The sequence below is a fragment of the Limulus polyphemus genome, unplaced genomic scaffold, assembly GCF_000517525.1.
Source record: "Limulus polyphemus unplaced genomic scaffold, Limulus_polyphemus-2.1.2 Scaffold600, whole genome shotgun sequence".
Taxonomy (NCBI): domain Eukaryota; kingdom Metazoa; phylum Arthropoda; class Merostomata; order Xiphosura; family Limulidae; genus Limulus; species Limulus polyphemus.
This window is the reverse complement of record NW_013666210.1, coordinates 6,929-23,000: the sequence shown is the minus strand read 5'-3', so window position 1 is coordinate 23,000 and position 16,072 is coordinate 6,929. Positions and strand designations below refer to the sequence as shown.

General features: G+C 34.9%; 1 protein-coding gene across 4 annotated transcripts in view; it reads left to right on the top strand.

Moving 5' to 3' along the window:
- The window catches only part of LOC106459387 (potassium voltage-gated channel subfamily H member 2-like), a 161,533-nt gene extending 146,493 nt beyond the window's left edge, over positions 1-15,040 (top strand). For 3 of the 4 annotated variants that reach the window (XM_022385858.1, XM_022385857.1, XM_022385855.1), the window contains 3 exons: positions 9,920-10,339; positions 12,633-12,635; positions 14,492-15,040. In XM_022385858.1, coding sequence (XP_022241566.1) covers positions 9,920-10,339; positions 12,633-12,635; positions 14,492-14,899 — 831 coding nt within the window. In that variant the 3' untranslated portion in view covers positions 14,900-15,040. The remainder of the gene's footprint in view (positions 1-9,919; positions 10,340-12,632; positions 12,636-14,491) is intronic. The other variant, XM_022385856.1, reaches the window with a different exon arrangement.
- Positions 15,041-16,072: the final 1,032 nt, after the last annotated feature.

Here is a 16,072-nt window from a genome sequence, read left to right as displayed (position 1 = left end):
ATCATATACATATAAATGTAAGGTCAGTAAAAACTAAATGTTTATGTTACAGATCTTTATGAATACAAGTTTCGTAACTTTGCATCCAAGATTAGAAACACAGGGATTCATGCGAAATATGCTATATATATATATACAGAGATAGAATATTTTTTTTACCGAAACGTGACTTTCCCTAACTCAAAGCACTGAAGTTTTAGTTCTCCTAGCGTACTATCGATTTACTGCGCTGCAGACTTGTGGGCGTGGTATCGGAGGTGTAATATGATTTATGCATTTTGAATACTTAATTTTTTACTACTCTAAAAGAACAAACACCACTGTAGCTGGCTTGAATTTCAATATTGCGGCAAGAAACTATTTTAGACGAGCGTGGATGGACGAAGCTCCCCTCCTATGTATAATTCAATAAATGCAAGGTGAACCAAAATAAAAGATGCGTGCCAGCTAACACTACGCGATGTCCATCGTTGATTTTTGTCTAAATAACACGTAATTTACATTTCGGTTTATTTTACTTCATTTTACTCATACTTTGACAATTTGGGGCCATCTTCTCTCATTATACGTCCCGTGTTACGGTCAGAGGCGTCTGTACTTATTGATTACAAATACGTTTTAATGGGAGAATGAATATGGTGATCTTAGTGTCAGTAATTAGTAAATAATTTAATATAGTATTAATAGCGTAGTATTCAGTAATTCCTGAAAATCTCATTTAGGTCCACTAGCATAAAATATCCACCCACCGTTGCGGTGTTCAAAGGCCGCTTTATAATTCATAAGGGTTTCTATAAACCGATCAAGTGCCCTTCTCCATTATCTCCAATTGCTTCTATATCTACTCCAAGAAGGTCCGTACCTGATAACTTGGTACACAGGGCACCTTTACAGTTCTGGGGGCGTTATCATGTGACGGTCAATCCCACTAACTTGTGAGTGGGGGTTATGAACACCGTTTCAAACATGGCGCTCCCGGCATCCAGAAGGGGATCAGAAGCACAACATCCGATGCCAGATTCGAGTTTACCTTCCCAAAAAACCCACTCTTAGACCTACATGACACCTGAATAACCTTCCGAGGGTGTTTTAGCCCCCAACCCTTGGTAGGGGTTATGTCATACAGATAAGAAATCCCACGGGCCTTCTTAAGTCCAAAGGCCAAGTTTGATCTATAGAACTGTTGGAGAAGTTAACTGAAGATAAATACATATAAGACTACAAGCTTAATTAATATAGGATGAATAATTGAAGCTATTTTGCGAAAAACAAACTGAACTTATTCTAAAACATATAGTAATTTCCAATATTTTTCGTTATTGCTAAAATTGTTATTTAACTGACGTGTATTCACTGTGTTCTTTGTGTGTATTACACGTTTGCCACAGCAAATTGTTAACTTCGCTGACCTGAAACTGGTACGAAATTGTTTCACGTAGTTGCTATGACAACAACTACACAAGGTTTTCTTGCCACCAGGAGTACAGCAGCACAGACAGTATCGACTGTTGCAATATGCTGGAAGCCTTGCAAGTTGCAGTCACAGCGAATCTCGCTTAGAGACGTTCCTATTTTATGTTGACCTTTATAAAGGGGAGCCCGTCCCCGAGTTCGAGCGAGTGTTCATTTCACGTTTTGTACTTTAGCCTACCAGTAAGAACAATTAAAATTAAGAAAAACAAATGAAATTTAATGGAAAATTTCAGCAAATGTATAACGTGATTTATTTTTAGGTGAACTCACGAAACTGAATTTTACGTTCATCATGCGATTTAACTTTAAGAGAATGCTACTTGCTCAATTGTTTGGTGTTGAAACGTCATAACACAGTGCCTTATTTTCAGAAACGTCTGTTAATATTTCAAATTCTTAATCAAAATGTTTCCTATGTTCCAATGGTGAAGTTACAGTTTTTCCTCTGCAATAATTGTTTATATAGAACAGTACAGTGCAAGGTCGTGTGTGTGCCATGATTTATTGAGGTGACTACCTACAAAAATACTAGGCTAAATAGAAGCAAGATATTGATTTGACTATATTTTCTTCGAGTTGCAACCTCTGGACCGTTTGTTGTAGTGGGCCAGCCTGAAGAGTAGACAGATCGAACTTGTACACCTACGGTTTCTCGAGGGTATTGGTTCAATTGTTCTGAAGCTCAGGGACTTTAGGTTCTGAAACTGAAGCTATAAGAAATTAACGCTAGGCTTACTCTTCAATTATATCCACTTTTTATATTTTACGTGTGTTTTAGTAGTTGATTTAATCCTACGTCCTTATAGCTTGTTAAACTAAAGTGTCGTTTGTTGACAACTACAATTTTAATTAAAATTTACACGGTATTTAAACATTTATTTTACAGTCTGTAGAATAGGAATATGTCGCTGGATTCATCATTACTGGAGAGTCTCTACCGATGAAATTACGATTTGCCCAATTTTAGATGGGTTTCTTATATACCTGAAAACGTGAACTTGTAATTAGTTTCAACCTGATTCCCAAATGTAGTTTATCTTCTTTTTTTCTTCGTACTGTAGTTTTCAAAATGAAATTCCTGTTCTTTGCAGAGTTTTCAGAAACAAACTTTTTAGTAAATTTTTTTTATTTACATTTGAGTTATATACATTGCCCTGATAACGGATTTAACGCAAGTTTCTGGCTACTTCTAAAAATCGTGCCAAAAAAATAAAACTTGTACTGAGACTGCAGTTACATACAGTAATATATCATTCGTTTGGGGGAAATATCAAAACGGCACTAATCTGCAAAGGCCTTGTGTCCAACTGATTTTTCATCTTTACTGGTATCAAAACGCAAATGTTTCGAGTCGTCCACCAGAGGATTAAAAACTGGGGACATAAAGTCCGCAGCGCCAGTGGAAGATCCTCAAGAGAGTCAACAGTAACTAATACCGGTACAAATGATACGGTAGGTTTATCTATAACAATGTTTTCCAGTCTCTGCAATTGAATTGTTTTGTTGTTCACAAATTTGCGTTCATCCAGTTTATAGTTTTTCGTCGTGGTGTCTCTGTATGTAAGAAAGATATTTTTAATCTGCTTTATTAATTTGAAATTAAACATATTATCCGTGATTAGTACACCATATGTGAAATTGTATTTGTTTTTTCTCTCATCAAAGGAATGAATTAAATATGAATGTGGTATAATAATGCAGCGAACAGTGTTTATGTTCATGCAAAATGTGAAGCTTTTTGTGTACTTTTTCTTTTATGTTTACTGCAATTTCAATTTTCTCATGTGTTTGCGAAAGTTTTTATTTAGGACTTTGAAGCCTCCCCCCCCCCCTTTTACCTTGTGGTACAGGCGCAAAGCTTGATAAAGTAGATATAACTACGAATGTCAGTATGTTACTTTTGTCCGACCAGAATGTAATATTTAACGCATTTGAAATACGTAAATGAATTTTAATACAATGTGTCTTCATACAAATACCAATGTCACCGTTCAATATCTCAGAGGATAAAGAAGATTAAGATTCCACATACAAAACTATTTGATATACAGTCATATTACATTTTTATTTAATTTCTGAAATGTATTAATGTTGCCCTTTTCCTTGTTTTGAACTCTTAGATGTATTCTACACTTGAGTCTTCGTGTAGCCTAGTAATTAGTGCACCTGGACTATGAATTCGAGGATTTATGGTTCCTAATTGTGGGATCGTGGGTGCGCTATAACAATGACGACCAAATCCCGGCTAGACAAGAGTAATAGTTAAAGAGTTGGCGGTGTGTTACTGTTTATTAACCGCCTTTCCTTCAGTCTGTTAGTTTAAAATTAGGCATGATTATGCGTAGATGGCCCTTATGCAGTTTCGCGTGAAAATTCTAAAACAACCAAACAAATCCAACATTTATCTGTCTCAAATTTAGATATCTGTTTAATTTATTTACCATTAAAAGGAATACAACGTTAAAATCGTTGCACAGAAAATAGTTATTAAAAACAAAGATGTCGTATTAAACAATGAAGCTGGTCTAGGTCTGTAAATAATAACGTACTGTACGAATGTTTTGTAACTCTGGATAGTTTAAGCCTAGATGGCGTTATTGGTATGTAAATAATTATGTGAGTAAGTCCTAACCATACCTTTATCGTTATTCCTGAAAACGGTGTCTTAGGACACCGAAACATATGTGGTATTATTTTAAGGCAAATTCTTGTTTTTAATAACTATTCATTGTGTAATGATTTTAACGTTGTATTCATTTTAATTGTAAATAGATGTTTTACCCAAGTGTTGTTTTAAACCATTTATCTTGTATTATTTTTTGTTCTTGACCCTAGAGCGAACATTCAAGTCTTATTACGGAGCTATAAACCTAGAATGAACCTAATAGCTATCTAATGTTCTTCAAGAATTCTTTCTATATTAAGAAAACCAAAAGCATATAGTGGCGTAATATTTGGAAAACGTAACTAGCATCCCTTCGCTTTTAAGGTGGTATGTTTACATTCAGACGCACTAGTTACTCATTCCACTGCAATTTACAAACACTTAATAGAATTCTACAAGATATTTTATATTGTCATCCATGATCAATTCTAAATTTTCTCTCTTCGTCAGCAGTATTAATATTTTCACAAACAGCTTAACTCTGTGTGAAGCAAGGTGATCCACGATCAACTTATTGATCTTCTACTCCATATTTAATGAACGTTATATAAAGTATTATGAGGCAAGTGTGAACGTAATTTTTGTGTTATTGTTGAAGGTTTGCTGGACTTTTAGTACTACAGGAAATTTCTTCTTCTCCTGACCTTTTTTTTTTTACTAAATAAATAAAAGTGGCTAAATTAACGGTAACAGAAATTAGTGACTAGCTACTGACGTGTGTTTTTGACCATTAGAGCAATAACATTCATTACACAGGCCAGTAAGTAGTGTAATACCAATCTCTCGTGCGTGTTCCTGCAATGCGACATTATGCTCTGTAATGTTGTATAGGTCAGTAAATAGTCCATTACCAGCGTCTCATGGAGCGTCATTTCACAAAAGGATTGGGGGGAAGGCGTCAAAGAAGACCGACCTCGCTTGAGTTTCCCCAGTTAAGCTGTGGGCCTTGTGCTATGACGTAATTTGCGTATATGGGTTAGTCTGGCCTGACTAGAAAAGTGTCACAGAAATTGTCCTACGGGTCCTCTTCCGAGCTTGAGGGGGTAGCCTCCCCTCCCAAATGATGCCCTTGCCCATGTGTGTTGAGTATATGTTCTTGCCTTGCGACATTAACTTCTGTAGAGTTGTATAGAATTGGTGTATTATTAGTTGCTTATTTTCTTATAATTAAACAGTATGTTGTATAACGTTGTATAGGCTAGTAAGAAGTGGTTGTGTATCCAGCCTCTACTGTGTTTAGCGTTTGTTCATTAAATGCAACATTATATAATATAATTCTATATAGGCCAGTAAGTAGGCAATAGTGTGTTTAGTGAATGTTTACAATGCAACATTACGTTTTGTAACGTTTCATAGGCCAGTAAGAAGTAGTGTGTTAAATTTAAGATGCGAATTTGTACTTTCAGGCCTCTGTGGATGTGAAACATATAAATAATGCTATTTCGTTGTTTTTATATACTTCTTGTGCGAAGATTAGAAAATGTACTTTAAAGTTATATTAGTGGCAAGTTGTGGAATGTATTGTTATCTTCAAAATGTTAGTTTTTTCGTTATAAGTAAATGTCGATAATGTATTATGTATGTCTTTGTTCACAACTATTATATTACATATTTGTAAGGGTTTCTTTTAACTTGAATTTCTTATCAATCAGAAGTAAAACACATCTGTGCAGTGGTGAAAATAACTAATTTGTAACCGAAAAGGTAGCAGTGTTTTGCACCCATCCATTTACACATTTTATACAAATCACTACTGCTAATTTATGCGAACCGAGGTTTCAAAAATTTGAATATATGTGTTAAAACTAACAGCTACTACACGTAATAGAAATAAGGTCAATTTAAGATTAATTAGAATGGAATCAAAAATATTCCCCAAATCACATGAATGCGTCTCACCTGAAAAGCTATGAAGCTTTATGTGTCGTATTTTTTCACAACACCCAGCAATATCGGTAAAAACCGTTACAATACGTCGAAACATAAAATGATTTGTCAGTACAGCGTACCGACAATAACATTCGTATCGTTACGCGTACCGGACTGGCTTACTTCTACCGTTGTAGCTGTGATAAAAGTCTAGAGAGCAATTGTCCCCCCCCCCCACAATAGGACAGCGGTATGTTTACGGACTTATAACGCTAGAAATCGGGTTTCGATACCCGTGATGGGCAGAGCACAGATAGCCCATTGTGCATAAATTCAAACAAGCAAACTAGAAAGCAAAGCCCAGTTTTGTAAATGTATCGTAGAGTGCCCTAGCACTCTCTCTAAACAATTAAATCAATACAAAAGTCATTTGGATTTTCTTTTCTACAGGTCATCAGAATCTAGATATGAAGAGCTACCTAGCATTGTCGCTGTATCTCCTATGTATATGCTGCTTTTCAGCTTTCCAGAGCTTCCCAAAATTGAAAACCGGCGAATATCCACAACCTAGATTTCTTATTTTCGATCATCAATATATTTCTTCAACAGGCCTAGCGCCTACCTAGTTCCAGCAGTAACTATAATTCATTTGATAGAGCAAAACAGTCTTCACGATCTATGACTACCTAATTTGTTATTATTATATGCAAAACTTATAAAGCTTTAGAATACACTATATAACCTAGTAACTCACGTACGCCATCTTATAATAAAAAGTTCAATAGCTTTTTTTATTTAGTGATATTTTTTTTCTAATATTTTTTGTCTATGTTCTTTTGAGGAAGCTTGTGGTTTCATAAAATTACAACAATATGATGAACCACTCGTAGAACAGCTGTTTAATCGGTCTTTGTACGACATTATGTTTTCTTTTATGGTAAAAATAAATGAAACATTTCGAACTAATTATGGTTTATGTCTGTAAAGATGTCCCATGAAATACTAGGCGAACAACGTGTGTTCGACTATCTACGTAGTTTCTATTTATGACACCCTTAGTAATAGATAAAAACGATGACAGGGATTTAGTTTTTAAAGGAAAGAAACTTTCCCAAACTGTGGTGTTTAGGTATATTAATATCCCCCTTCGCGATAAATTGTTTGCCGAGATCGTGAATTTGATAAATGTTGAAAGATTGATCATATATTTCACTATGGCGGATATGAAGACTGTAGAAATGTCTGGAGGGCCAAGAGGCAGAGAGAAGATCAAGGCCGATGATGTCATTGAAGAGAACAAGCTAAGCGACAAACTTTCGACAAAGCACATCGTAACAAACACCCCGTGATCAGGGTCTCCTAATGACTGGGATCTGTAAATCCAATACCAAGGCCGGGATCATTAATATTCAAGTGCTATAGAATTTGATGTGGGGGAAACGGGTAGAATCCTTAGTGATATAATGAATGATGCAGTGCTATTAAGATATTTTGTCTTACTTCCGCATGCAAACACAGTTTCGATATACCAAACAAGAGGTATTTAGACTGATGTTTTAGTGAGCGGCTATAATATATTCCAGGAGTAGTTCTAAGTACATAGTCTTTGTAAACGAACTTTTTAAATATATTCATGTCTTAATATATGTAGATATATAATTCGATCACTTAGAAATGCTTCTCTTTAAATGTGTCTTGTCCACGGATATCTTTATATGTTACAGTTTTTTCTTTTTGAAAAAAAATAGAAGGCGAAAACTGTTAAATCACCTTCTCTTTGTAACTTTTTTTTTTGTGGCAATCCTTATGTCAGTGTCGTCCATTTTAACTTAAAAAATTCCCATATGCTGTCCGGTCAAAATTAATTCTGTCTGGTAAGGAAGACAAGAAAATAGTGATTTTAAAGTATCTCCCAATAATAAATATTCATAGATCATTGTTTAGGAACGTTTTGTTGCGAGGCTAGCCTAATTTTTGTAAACAAATGCTATAAAAAATAGTCCTCCTGTGAGTCAGCGGTAGGTTTACGGAAAATCCGGGGTTTGATTCTCCATAGTAGGCAGAGCGCAGATAGCCTATAGCGTAGCATTGCGCTGAAACATCAATAAATAAAGCATAACTTACTGAGTAGTTTGTGAACAGATGTTTTATTACATATTGTGTTTGTGTGTGTGTAATAGCAGAGTACATTTATATACATAACCATTTTGTCCATCTGATCAACCAGAGTAATAAAATGAGTCATCCATGTTTTCCAAAGTATTAATAGAATTGTTTGTTTGTTTTTTTAATTTCACGCAAAGCTACACGAGGGCTATCTGCGATAGCCGTTCCTAATTTAGCAGTGAAAGGGAAGGCAGCTAGTCATCACCACCCATCGCCAACTCTTGGGTACTCTTTTACCAACGAATAGTGGGATTAACCGTAACATTATAACGTCCCCACGGCTGGAAGGGCGAGCATGTTTGTTGGGAAGGGGATTCGAACCCGCGACCCTCAGATTGCTTAATGTATTTCGTTGATCGAATGAACACATTCAATGTTAGAATCTTTTAAGTTTATAGTATTCTGCAGTTCTGATAAAACTATAGTTGATTTTAATGTGATAGATAACATTGTGTAAAGAACGGTTTCATTATTGTCTACATTTTTCTAGCAATAAGTCTACGAACTTACAATGCTTTAAAAAAACAACCACCAATCAACTACTGTCTGTTACCACTTTCAGACTTAATCGCACTTGTTTATAAATAGAAAGATTATATGAAACAGCAAAATCTAAGGTGATAAACAATGTACTATTAATGCGCACAGTGGAATGCGCCGGGGTGGGAGTGGGGGGTCTATTCATTATTACCGGATATAGGACCTCCTGTGGTGATGTAGTGTTTCAGATCCGAACATTGCCTCCCAGATTAACCCTCGTGGCTTTAAGGGTATCTACCAGGTTTGGTGACAATCACTCGAGCGGTTCTTCAGTTATAAGCGGGCACACAAAGGTTGTTGATGTCAACTGTACTTTTCGAAATTTCTATCTAATTCCAGTCATCACGCTTCGGGATACTATTATGTAGAAACAACTGAACTTTTCTTATGGTGTTCTTATAATCTGAACTGTTACCACAGTTGTTTATCACTGTAACCTGACGTGTAATTCCCCTGAAGGGGGACAAAAACCGCCTGGAGGGGTCACCTGTTTTAACCACTCGCTCCAGTAGTGTTGTCTGTCAGTCAGTCAATTGGCACTAAAATTACGTCACATAAGGGACGCTCAACATTCTAATTTGTACTGTCGTGACATCAGTAAAACGTGCGTATGCCATGAATCATGAGAAGAATTATGCTCTCTGTAGGCTACAACACAACATGACATATTAACTTCAAAAGCAAGAAACACAAATATTTGTTACTCTTAGTTTTGGTTTTACTTACTCTTGAAACGGAATACCTTCGGGGACTCTGCGGAAGTATATCGAGTATATTTTTCTGTATGAACTCTGTGAATTTCAAAACTAAATCTAACTATTGCAAATACTTAGCTACTAGAGTACTGAGCAGAATAACGTAACAAAAGTTTTATAATTGAATTGTTGTACCGAACAGAAACGTGTTGAGTTAACATACTTGTAACATTCGATTTTTTGCGATTGTTGAAACGTAAAACCAGGTATGTTTACAAATCCTCCCTCACGATGTATAGAAATGTAAAAGTCATCGTATTATTTATCTTCCTTTTTAGTTTTATCGTAATAACGAGTTTTTTACTCTGCTTATTTTATATAAACTGTTTTCGTTTCATGTACCAAAATAGTATCATTTGCAGTTAAACTGCTGGTGATGACATTGCTCTAGGTTTTCAGGTTTCTTTTCTAATATATTTCTGGGTAGTTTATAACTATTTTTATTCATTAGGTTCTTTCTTTGGGAACTGATGTCCTTCCAGAATACAAGATCCAGAAGCCTCATGTTCACAAGTGGACCATCCTCCACTACTCCCCTTTTAAGGCCTTCTGGGATTGGATAATTCTTATTCTGGTCATCTACACCGCCATCTTCACCCCATATGTCGCTGCGTTTTTGCTGAATGAGAGCAAACCCAAGCGCAATAAGAAGTATGGTGATGACCCTATTGTCATCATTGATCTTATAGTCGACGTCATGTTCATAATTGATATACTCATTAACTTTCGCACCACATACGTCAACTCCAACGAAGAAGTGGTCAGTCATCCAAGCAGGATCGCAGTGCATTACCTTCGTGGCTGGTTCATCATTGATCTTGTGGCAGCCATTCCGTTCGATCTTCTGCTTTTCGGATCCGAGACTGACGAGGTACGAGTAGCATATATATATATAAATCTTCATTGTTCTTAAAAATGATAAAACTTTTCATTATCAGTAAATTGCATGTTGTGTTTTTCTATCTGTGGTAAACAGAAATATTGTTGCAAAATTCTGTCACCAAAACTTCTTGAAAAAATAGAACATGCTTTATATCTCAGTACATACTAGTTAAATAAACGTTAACTATGATCTTATAGAAATGTTCAAGCTCTTATTGACGTATCATCTGCACTTTTGCTATTGGTAATTTATAACATTTCTAAACATCATACTTAACTCTCATTAACATGACCACTTTTCAGTCTTAATTCGAAATTATTAGTCAGAAAGCAGTAAAATTATAGTAATGTATCCAAACAGTAAAGAATTGTTGTATTGTACTAGCCAAAGTTATATTAATTTCTTTTGTTTCCTGTCCCAAGTAGTTCATCTTACGTCAGTGACCACTCGACAAATTAAAACCATATAAGCTAACTAAAGTGATAAAACAATTTAAAAACTTTTTCGTATGCCCGATTCTCCAGCATTTTACACTGACAAAGATGATGATTGGTGGCCCCAAACGGACTTATGAAACTAAGAGAATATCTCAAATATTTCCCATATAGGCTGAAATGAACAATGGTTTTTATAGCAATATGCTGTCCCTTTAAAGCATATTGTTTTAATTTACATGTTATCCATTTCCTGAAATAAGCCAAGTATTTATGATAAATTTTTAATTGATAAGCTAGTTGTAAGGCATAAAAGAACTATATGAAACTCGCAACATATATCAAATATTATAAAGAACAACTTTCAAAATCCATAAATAATAAATAGATGATTAAGATATCTTGGGCACTGTCGCAACGTAAGACTACTGTTAGTTAATCGCATTTGATAAGAACAACGTTCCAGGCCCCATGATGTCCTAACTACTTTTTCTCTGGTAACCATGATTACGCATCATTGCCTGATATGTAATTTCCATTGTGGCAAATTTTTGCGAAGGATGCTGAGGTCAGGTTTAGATCACACATTTTGATGAACTTTCCACAGACCCTCCACTCTAGGGACGTCAGCTTCCAAGTCCATATATAAGCGGACAAAATGAACAAAAGTCCAGTGGAGCTGCATCGGAAGACTTGACAAGTCTGTATTTGAATAGAACTTCTGTGATTTCAGTTTCCTTGGTATCTTTGTCGTGGAAACAAGCGTTTATTTCGAGGTGTGGTTGAAAGCTTGTGAACCTTCGTTAGTGTCAAAGGCCTTGTTTAATGATAAGAGATATGATATCATCATTGCAGTAGCTCTTTAGATCAGAGGATTCTTTTTGTAAGTATAGTCTTCGCGTGCTGCAGACAATGGCATTGTTTATAACTGAGTTGGGGGCATGGTTTTCAAGCTTGTTGTTGACCTAAACTTTTTGCTAGTTGAGTTTTCTACAGAGATGTACTGTCTTGGACAACACTGAAGACAGTTTTATACAGAGATGTATTGCCATGGAGAAGACTGAAGACAGTTTTATAAAGAGATGTACTTCCATGGAGAACACTGAAGCTTAATTTCTTTCATGATTGTGCCCATCTGCTCTACATTATTTAACAATTTTGAAATATGAATAACCTTTCTGACGATATCTTTCAGCCGTATAAAAGCCATGGCAGCATTGCATTGTTGAATGTTCATTAATTCATTATGGCTCATATTTACGGTTTTATGCAAGGCACTGCATTAGCATATGTTATTTGTTCTTATTGAAGTTCTTATGATTGACCCTCTTTGTTCTTATTTACAAAAATGCAGTAAAATAATTTCATTTCAATACAGCCTGGCATAGCCTACTGGTTAAGGCGCTCAACTCGCAATTTGCGCTGTCAAAACCCATCGCGAACATGCTCGTAACTACCTTTAATTAATCTATTGCTTCAAAATTAGTGACAGTTAGCACAGATAATCTTCGAATAGTTTTTTGCAAAATTCAACAACACAAACATTTCCATAGAGGGTTAGCCAGCTCGAAGAAAACAAAACATGTAAATTGGCCAATATCTGAAATGTTTGATCATATGCGATTACTAGCGATTTCTTTTATCAATCACGAATTTTTATAAAACCTGGACTTGTTAGACATACTTAGCAAACGTAGCTCTGTGCATATTTGTGCAATATACTATATTCTAGACCCATCTTAGAGTTTCTGCTGTTTGTGCTATTTCACTTATTTATTGTTTTAGAAAATATTTTTCTTAACTAACGGCATTTTTTTTTCTCTTTCATTTGTTTCGTGGAGGAGTAGAAGGTATGTATCTTACTCATTCGTGATGACTTAGAACTTGAATTTTAAACGATTTAATTGAAGAAAGTATTTTAATTCTCAAATTGATGAAACGAATATTAAAAACTAGTATGAGTTTTCTAAGACTTTTCCTGACATGTCTTGTAGACAAGAAATTTCTTACACTCAGAGGTTACTTGTTTTTCGTACTGTTTATTTAAGTTAACTTTGTGGTATAACTTAAAAGTGAAGTGGCAGACAGTGTGTTGAACATATGAAATTTCGAAAGTGTTTATAATATACAAATTTCAGAACTAGGAAAATAATTGGAAATTATTTTGATTTTAGGACAATTTCTCTTAGTATATTCAAACTTATTAACATATACATAAGAAACTTGTGTTATTTCTGAATAGAAGTCATACTAATAGGAGTGTATGCATGGTGGAAGTGGTTCGTTTTTTTTTTTTAATTAGCTGGTTAAGCCTAATCAATTTTCTTTTAAACAATTCCATTGACTATCTTTTTCAGTTACAAGTTTATGATTGATTAGATTTAAATTTCCAACCTACTTAAATCAAAGATGACATATTCTTAACAATAAAATTTCATTAATCTGAGAATTCTCAGGGCTTATTGATAATTCCTATTTGGAATTTTTTCGAATTACATTGCTTTCCCCTTCTGGTCGTTCATTTTAGTTTATAGTAGTCTTGTGCCTCAGGAAGAGCTGACTTTTTATTGCTCTCTAATTTTTCTATCAACGGAAAATATATTCTACTAATGAACCCAGTGGTGCAGAGGTTATTAGTACGTTTACTTCGTCTTCAGGCTATATTACTCAACTGTGGCCAAAGCTTCAGAGAAGGGAGTACCAAGAATCAGAATCTCGCAGCTGACTCTCTCTCTCCTTCTTGCAAGGCTGATTTTGTGTTGCATTTTCCAACTGCCTCTTCTACAGTTAATCAACCCCATGATTGGTCTATTTCTTTTAGAACGTACAAGCATATTATTACTCGGACAGGGCACATAAATAATACTAAATGCCACATGTCGTACTCCACTCGATTGCCTCAACTCTTCCCTACAATACTCGGAGAAAAGTATTTCCAGATCTACTAAGGTTTTTCTGTTATAAAACAAAATGATGTCTCTATGGACCAGCATATTTTGTGAAATGTTGGTGCCATCATTTTATTTTTAACCTAATTTATGTGTTGTTGGAGAAGTATTAACCTTCAAGAACAGGATCAAGCTCTTACGTGAACTAAATACTAGTCCTTAACAAGACACATGCCACTGTATTTTATCTTCTTCACTAAGTGACATTTGCAAGTAGTTAATAATACATAAAAAGTTACAGTTAACAAATGTACAGTTCTCAAACATCACAAAAATATTATTGTACATTTATTCTTATAATGTCTTCGTATTGCGATTGCTCAACACATGTACCCGTTAACTTGGTTTTGTATGATAATTTGATATACCATATATTTCTAGGATACCTTTGCAGTGACTTCAATTCAAGACTTCTCTTTCCAGTGTTTCTTTGCACAATTAATGACCATAATATAAATTTTGTATTTTTAACTCTTAACCTAAAAATACATCTTTTCAGCATTATGTTGGCAGTAATGTGAACGACATGCACCAATAGATGTCCCGGATCTCTTCTCCTGTAACGTATATTTTGTTGGTTGTATGCATTTTTTCAACATAAATGAACTAGAAAGAATTATTTGACATGCTAAAACAATATTATACTGCTATTTAAAATTTTAATAACAAATACATATGTATATTAAATGTTTAAGAAGTCTAGAATTTTGTTCAAAATAACATTGATATAGTAAAACATCAGGGTTTATTTTTATTAGACAACAACACTGATAGGCCTCTTGAAAACTGCTCGTCTACTACGATTGGTTCGGGTGGCCAGGAAAATCGACCGTTACTCTGAGTATGGAGCTGCAGTGTTACTTTTGCTTGTGGCTACATTCTCACTAATAGCACATTGGCTGGCCTGTATTTGGTATGCAATTGGAAATGCAGAGCGCAACATAATGGAAAACAAAATAGGTTGGTTGGATCACCTAGCCAACGACACCAATGAATTCTACAACAATTCCCATGGAGGACCCAGCATCAAAGCCAAATACGTTACAGCACTGTACTTCACCATCAGTAGCTTGACCAGTGTGGGATTTGGCAATGTTGCTCCTAATACCAACATGGAGAAGATATTTTCTATCCTGGTGATGCTGATTGGATGTAAGTCAGTTTGAGTGACTTTTGAGTAGTACTGATTAATTTGAAGGTTTTGCATCATTGCAAATTAATTTGGTGAGTAGTGGTTGGTATAGAATGATGATTAGTTAATATTCGTTTCTTCATTTTCATTTTTGATGCAATGTCTATTGGTTACTTTTTTACAGTGTTGAATGTAATCTGATGAATTTCATTGTAGCTTTTTATAATAATCATGTTTGTATTATATAACACGATATATTTGCCCTTATATCTTGTGCTTATTTTTTGTTTGGATTATTTAACGCTTTGATTGTTACTTTAGTATGTTTATTCCTGCAAGGCACTTTGGGCTGGCGCTTAACCTCGCGACTAATTATACAAGTGTGATATTTTCACCAAATTTATTCGATAGAGCTACTAATAACTGCAGGGTCAATCAGGAAATTTTGGAGTTATCTGAATGTGAAAAGACTAGAAAAGTTTGGGAAAATTAACACCATGTTTATTAAATCCAAAGAACAAAAAAGCATGCATACTTGTTCTAACAAGTGGGTATTCACTTCTTCAAGATCGTTGATTATATTATCAGCTTTCCGTTTCTCAAGATGAACCTCTGGCAAACTAGTGATGAATAAAAACCAGATAGAACTAAGAATGAATAACTGCTCTAATTTTAAAAGAAAGCTTGCATTATTTTTCTTGTGAGGGTGTCACCACATGACTTTTGTTCTCTCACACCATTCATTGGCTGTAACATACAGCCATCATCCATTCAGCCAGTAAAGGACGTTGCAGTCATTGATCCTCCTAACAATTGTATAAAACATACTACAACATTCTCCAGATTAGATATAACAAAATTTTTTTTTTAAATTTACGTATTGCTAAAAGCAGGAACAAAACATATGATATACCTGCATATTACACTTTCTCACCCTTCTTTATTTCAGGCTTGACCTCAAGCTGAAAATTAAAATTAAACTTAAGATCAATACCTGATGATGACAAAACCTTGTCGAAACGTTGTACATTTGCTGTCATGTTAAACTTATATTAAAGTTTTTCTTCATTACCCATTTAAGCCGTCTCCAGCCATTATTAAGATCAATAACTTTTAAACTCACGTCATGATCAATGAGCACATTAACTTTCCTATGTACCTTAGAAAATGTACAAACCACATGGACGACACAACATTTAACAATGAA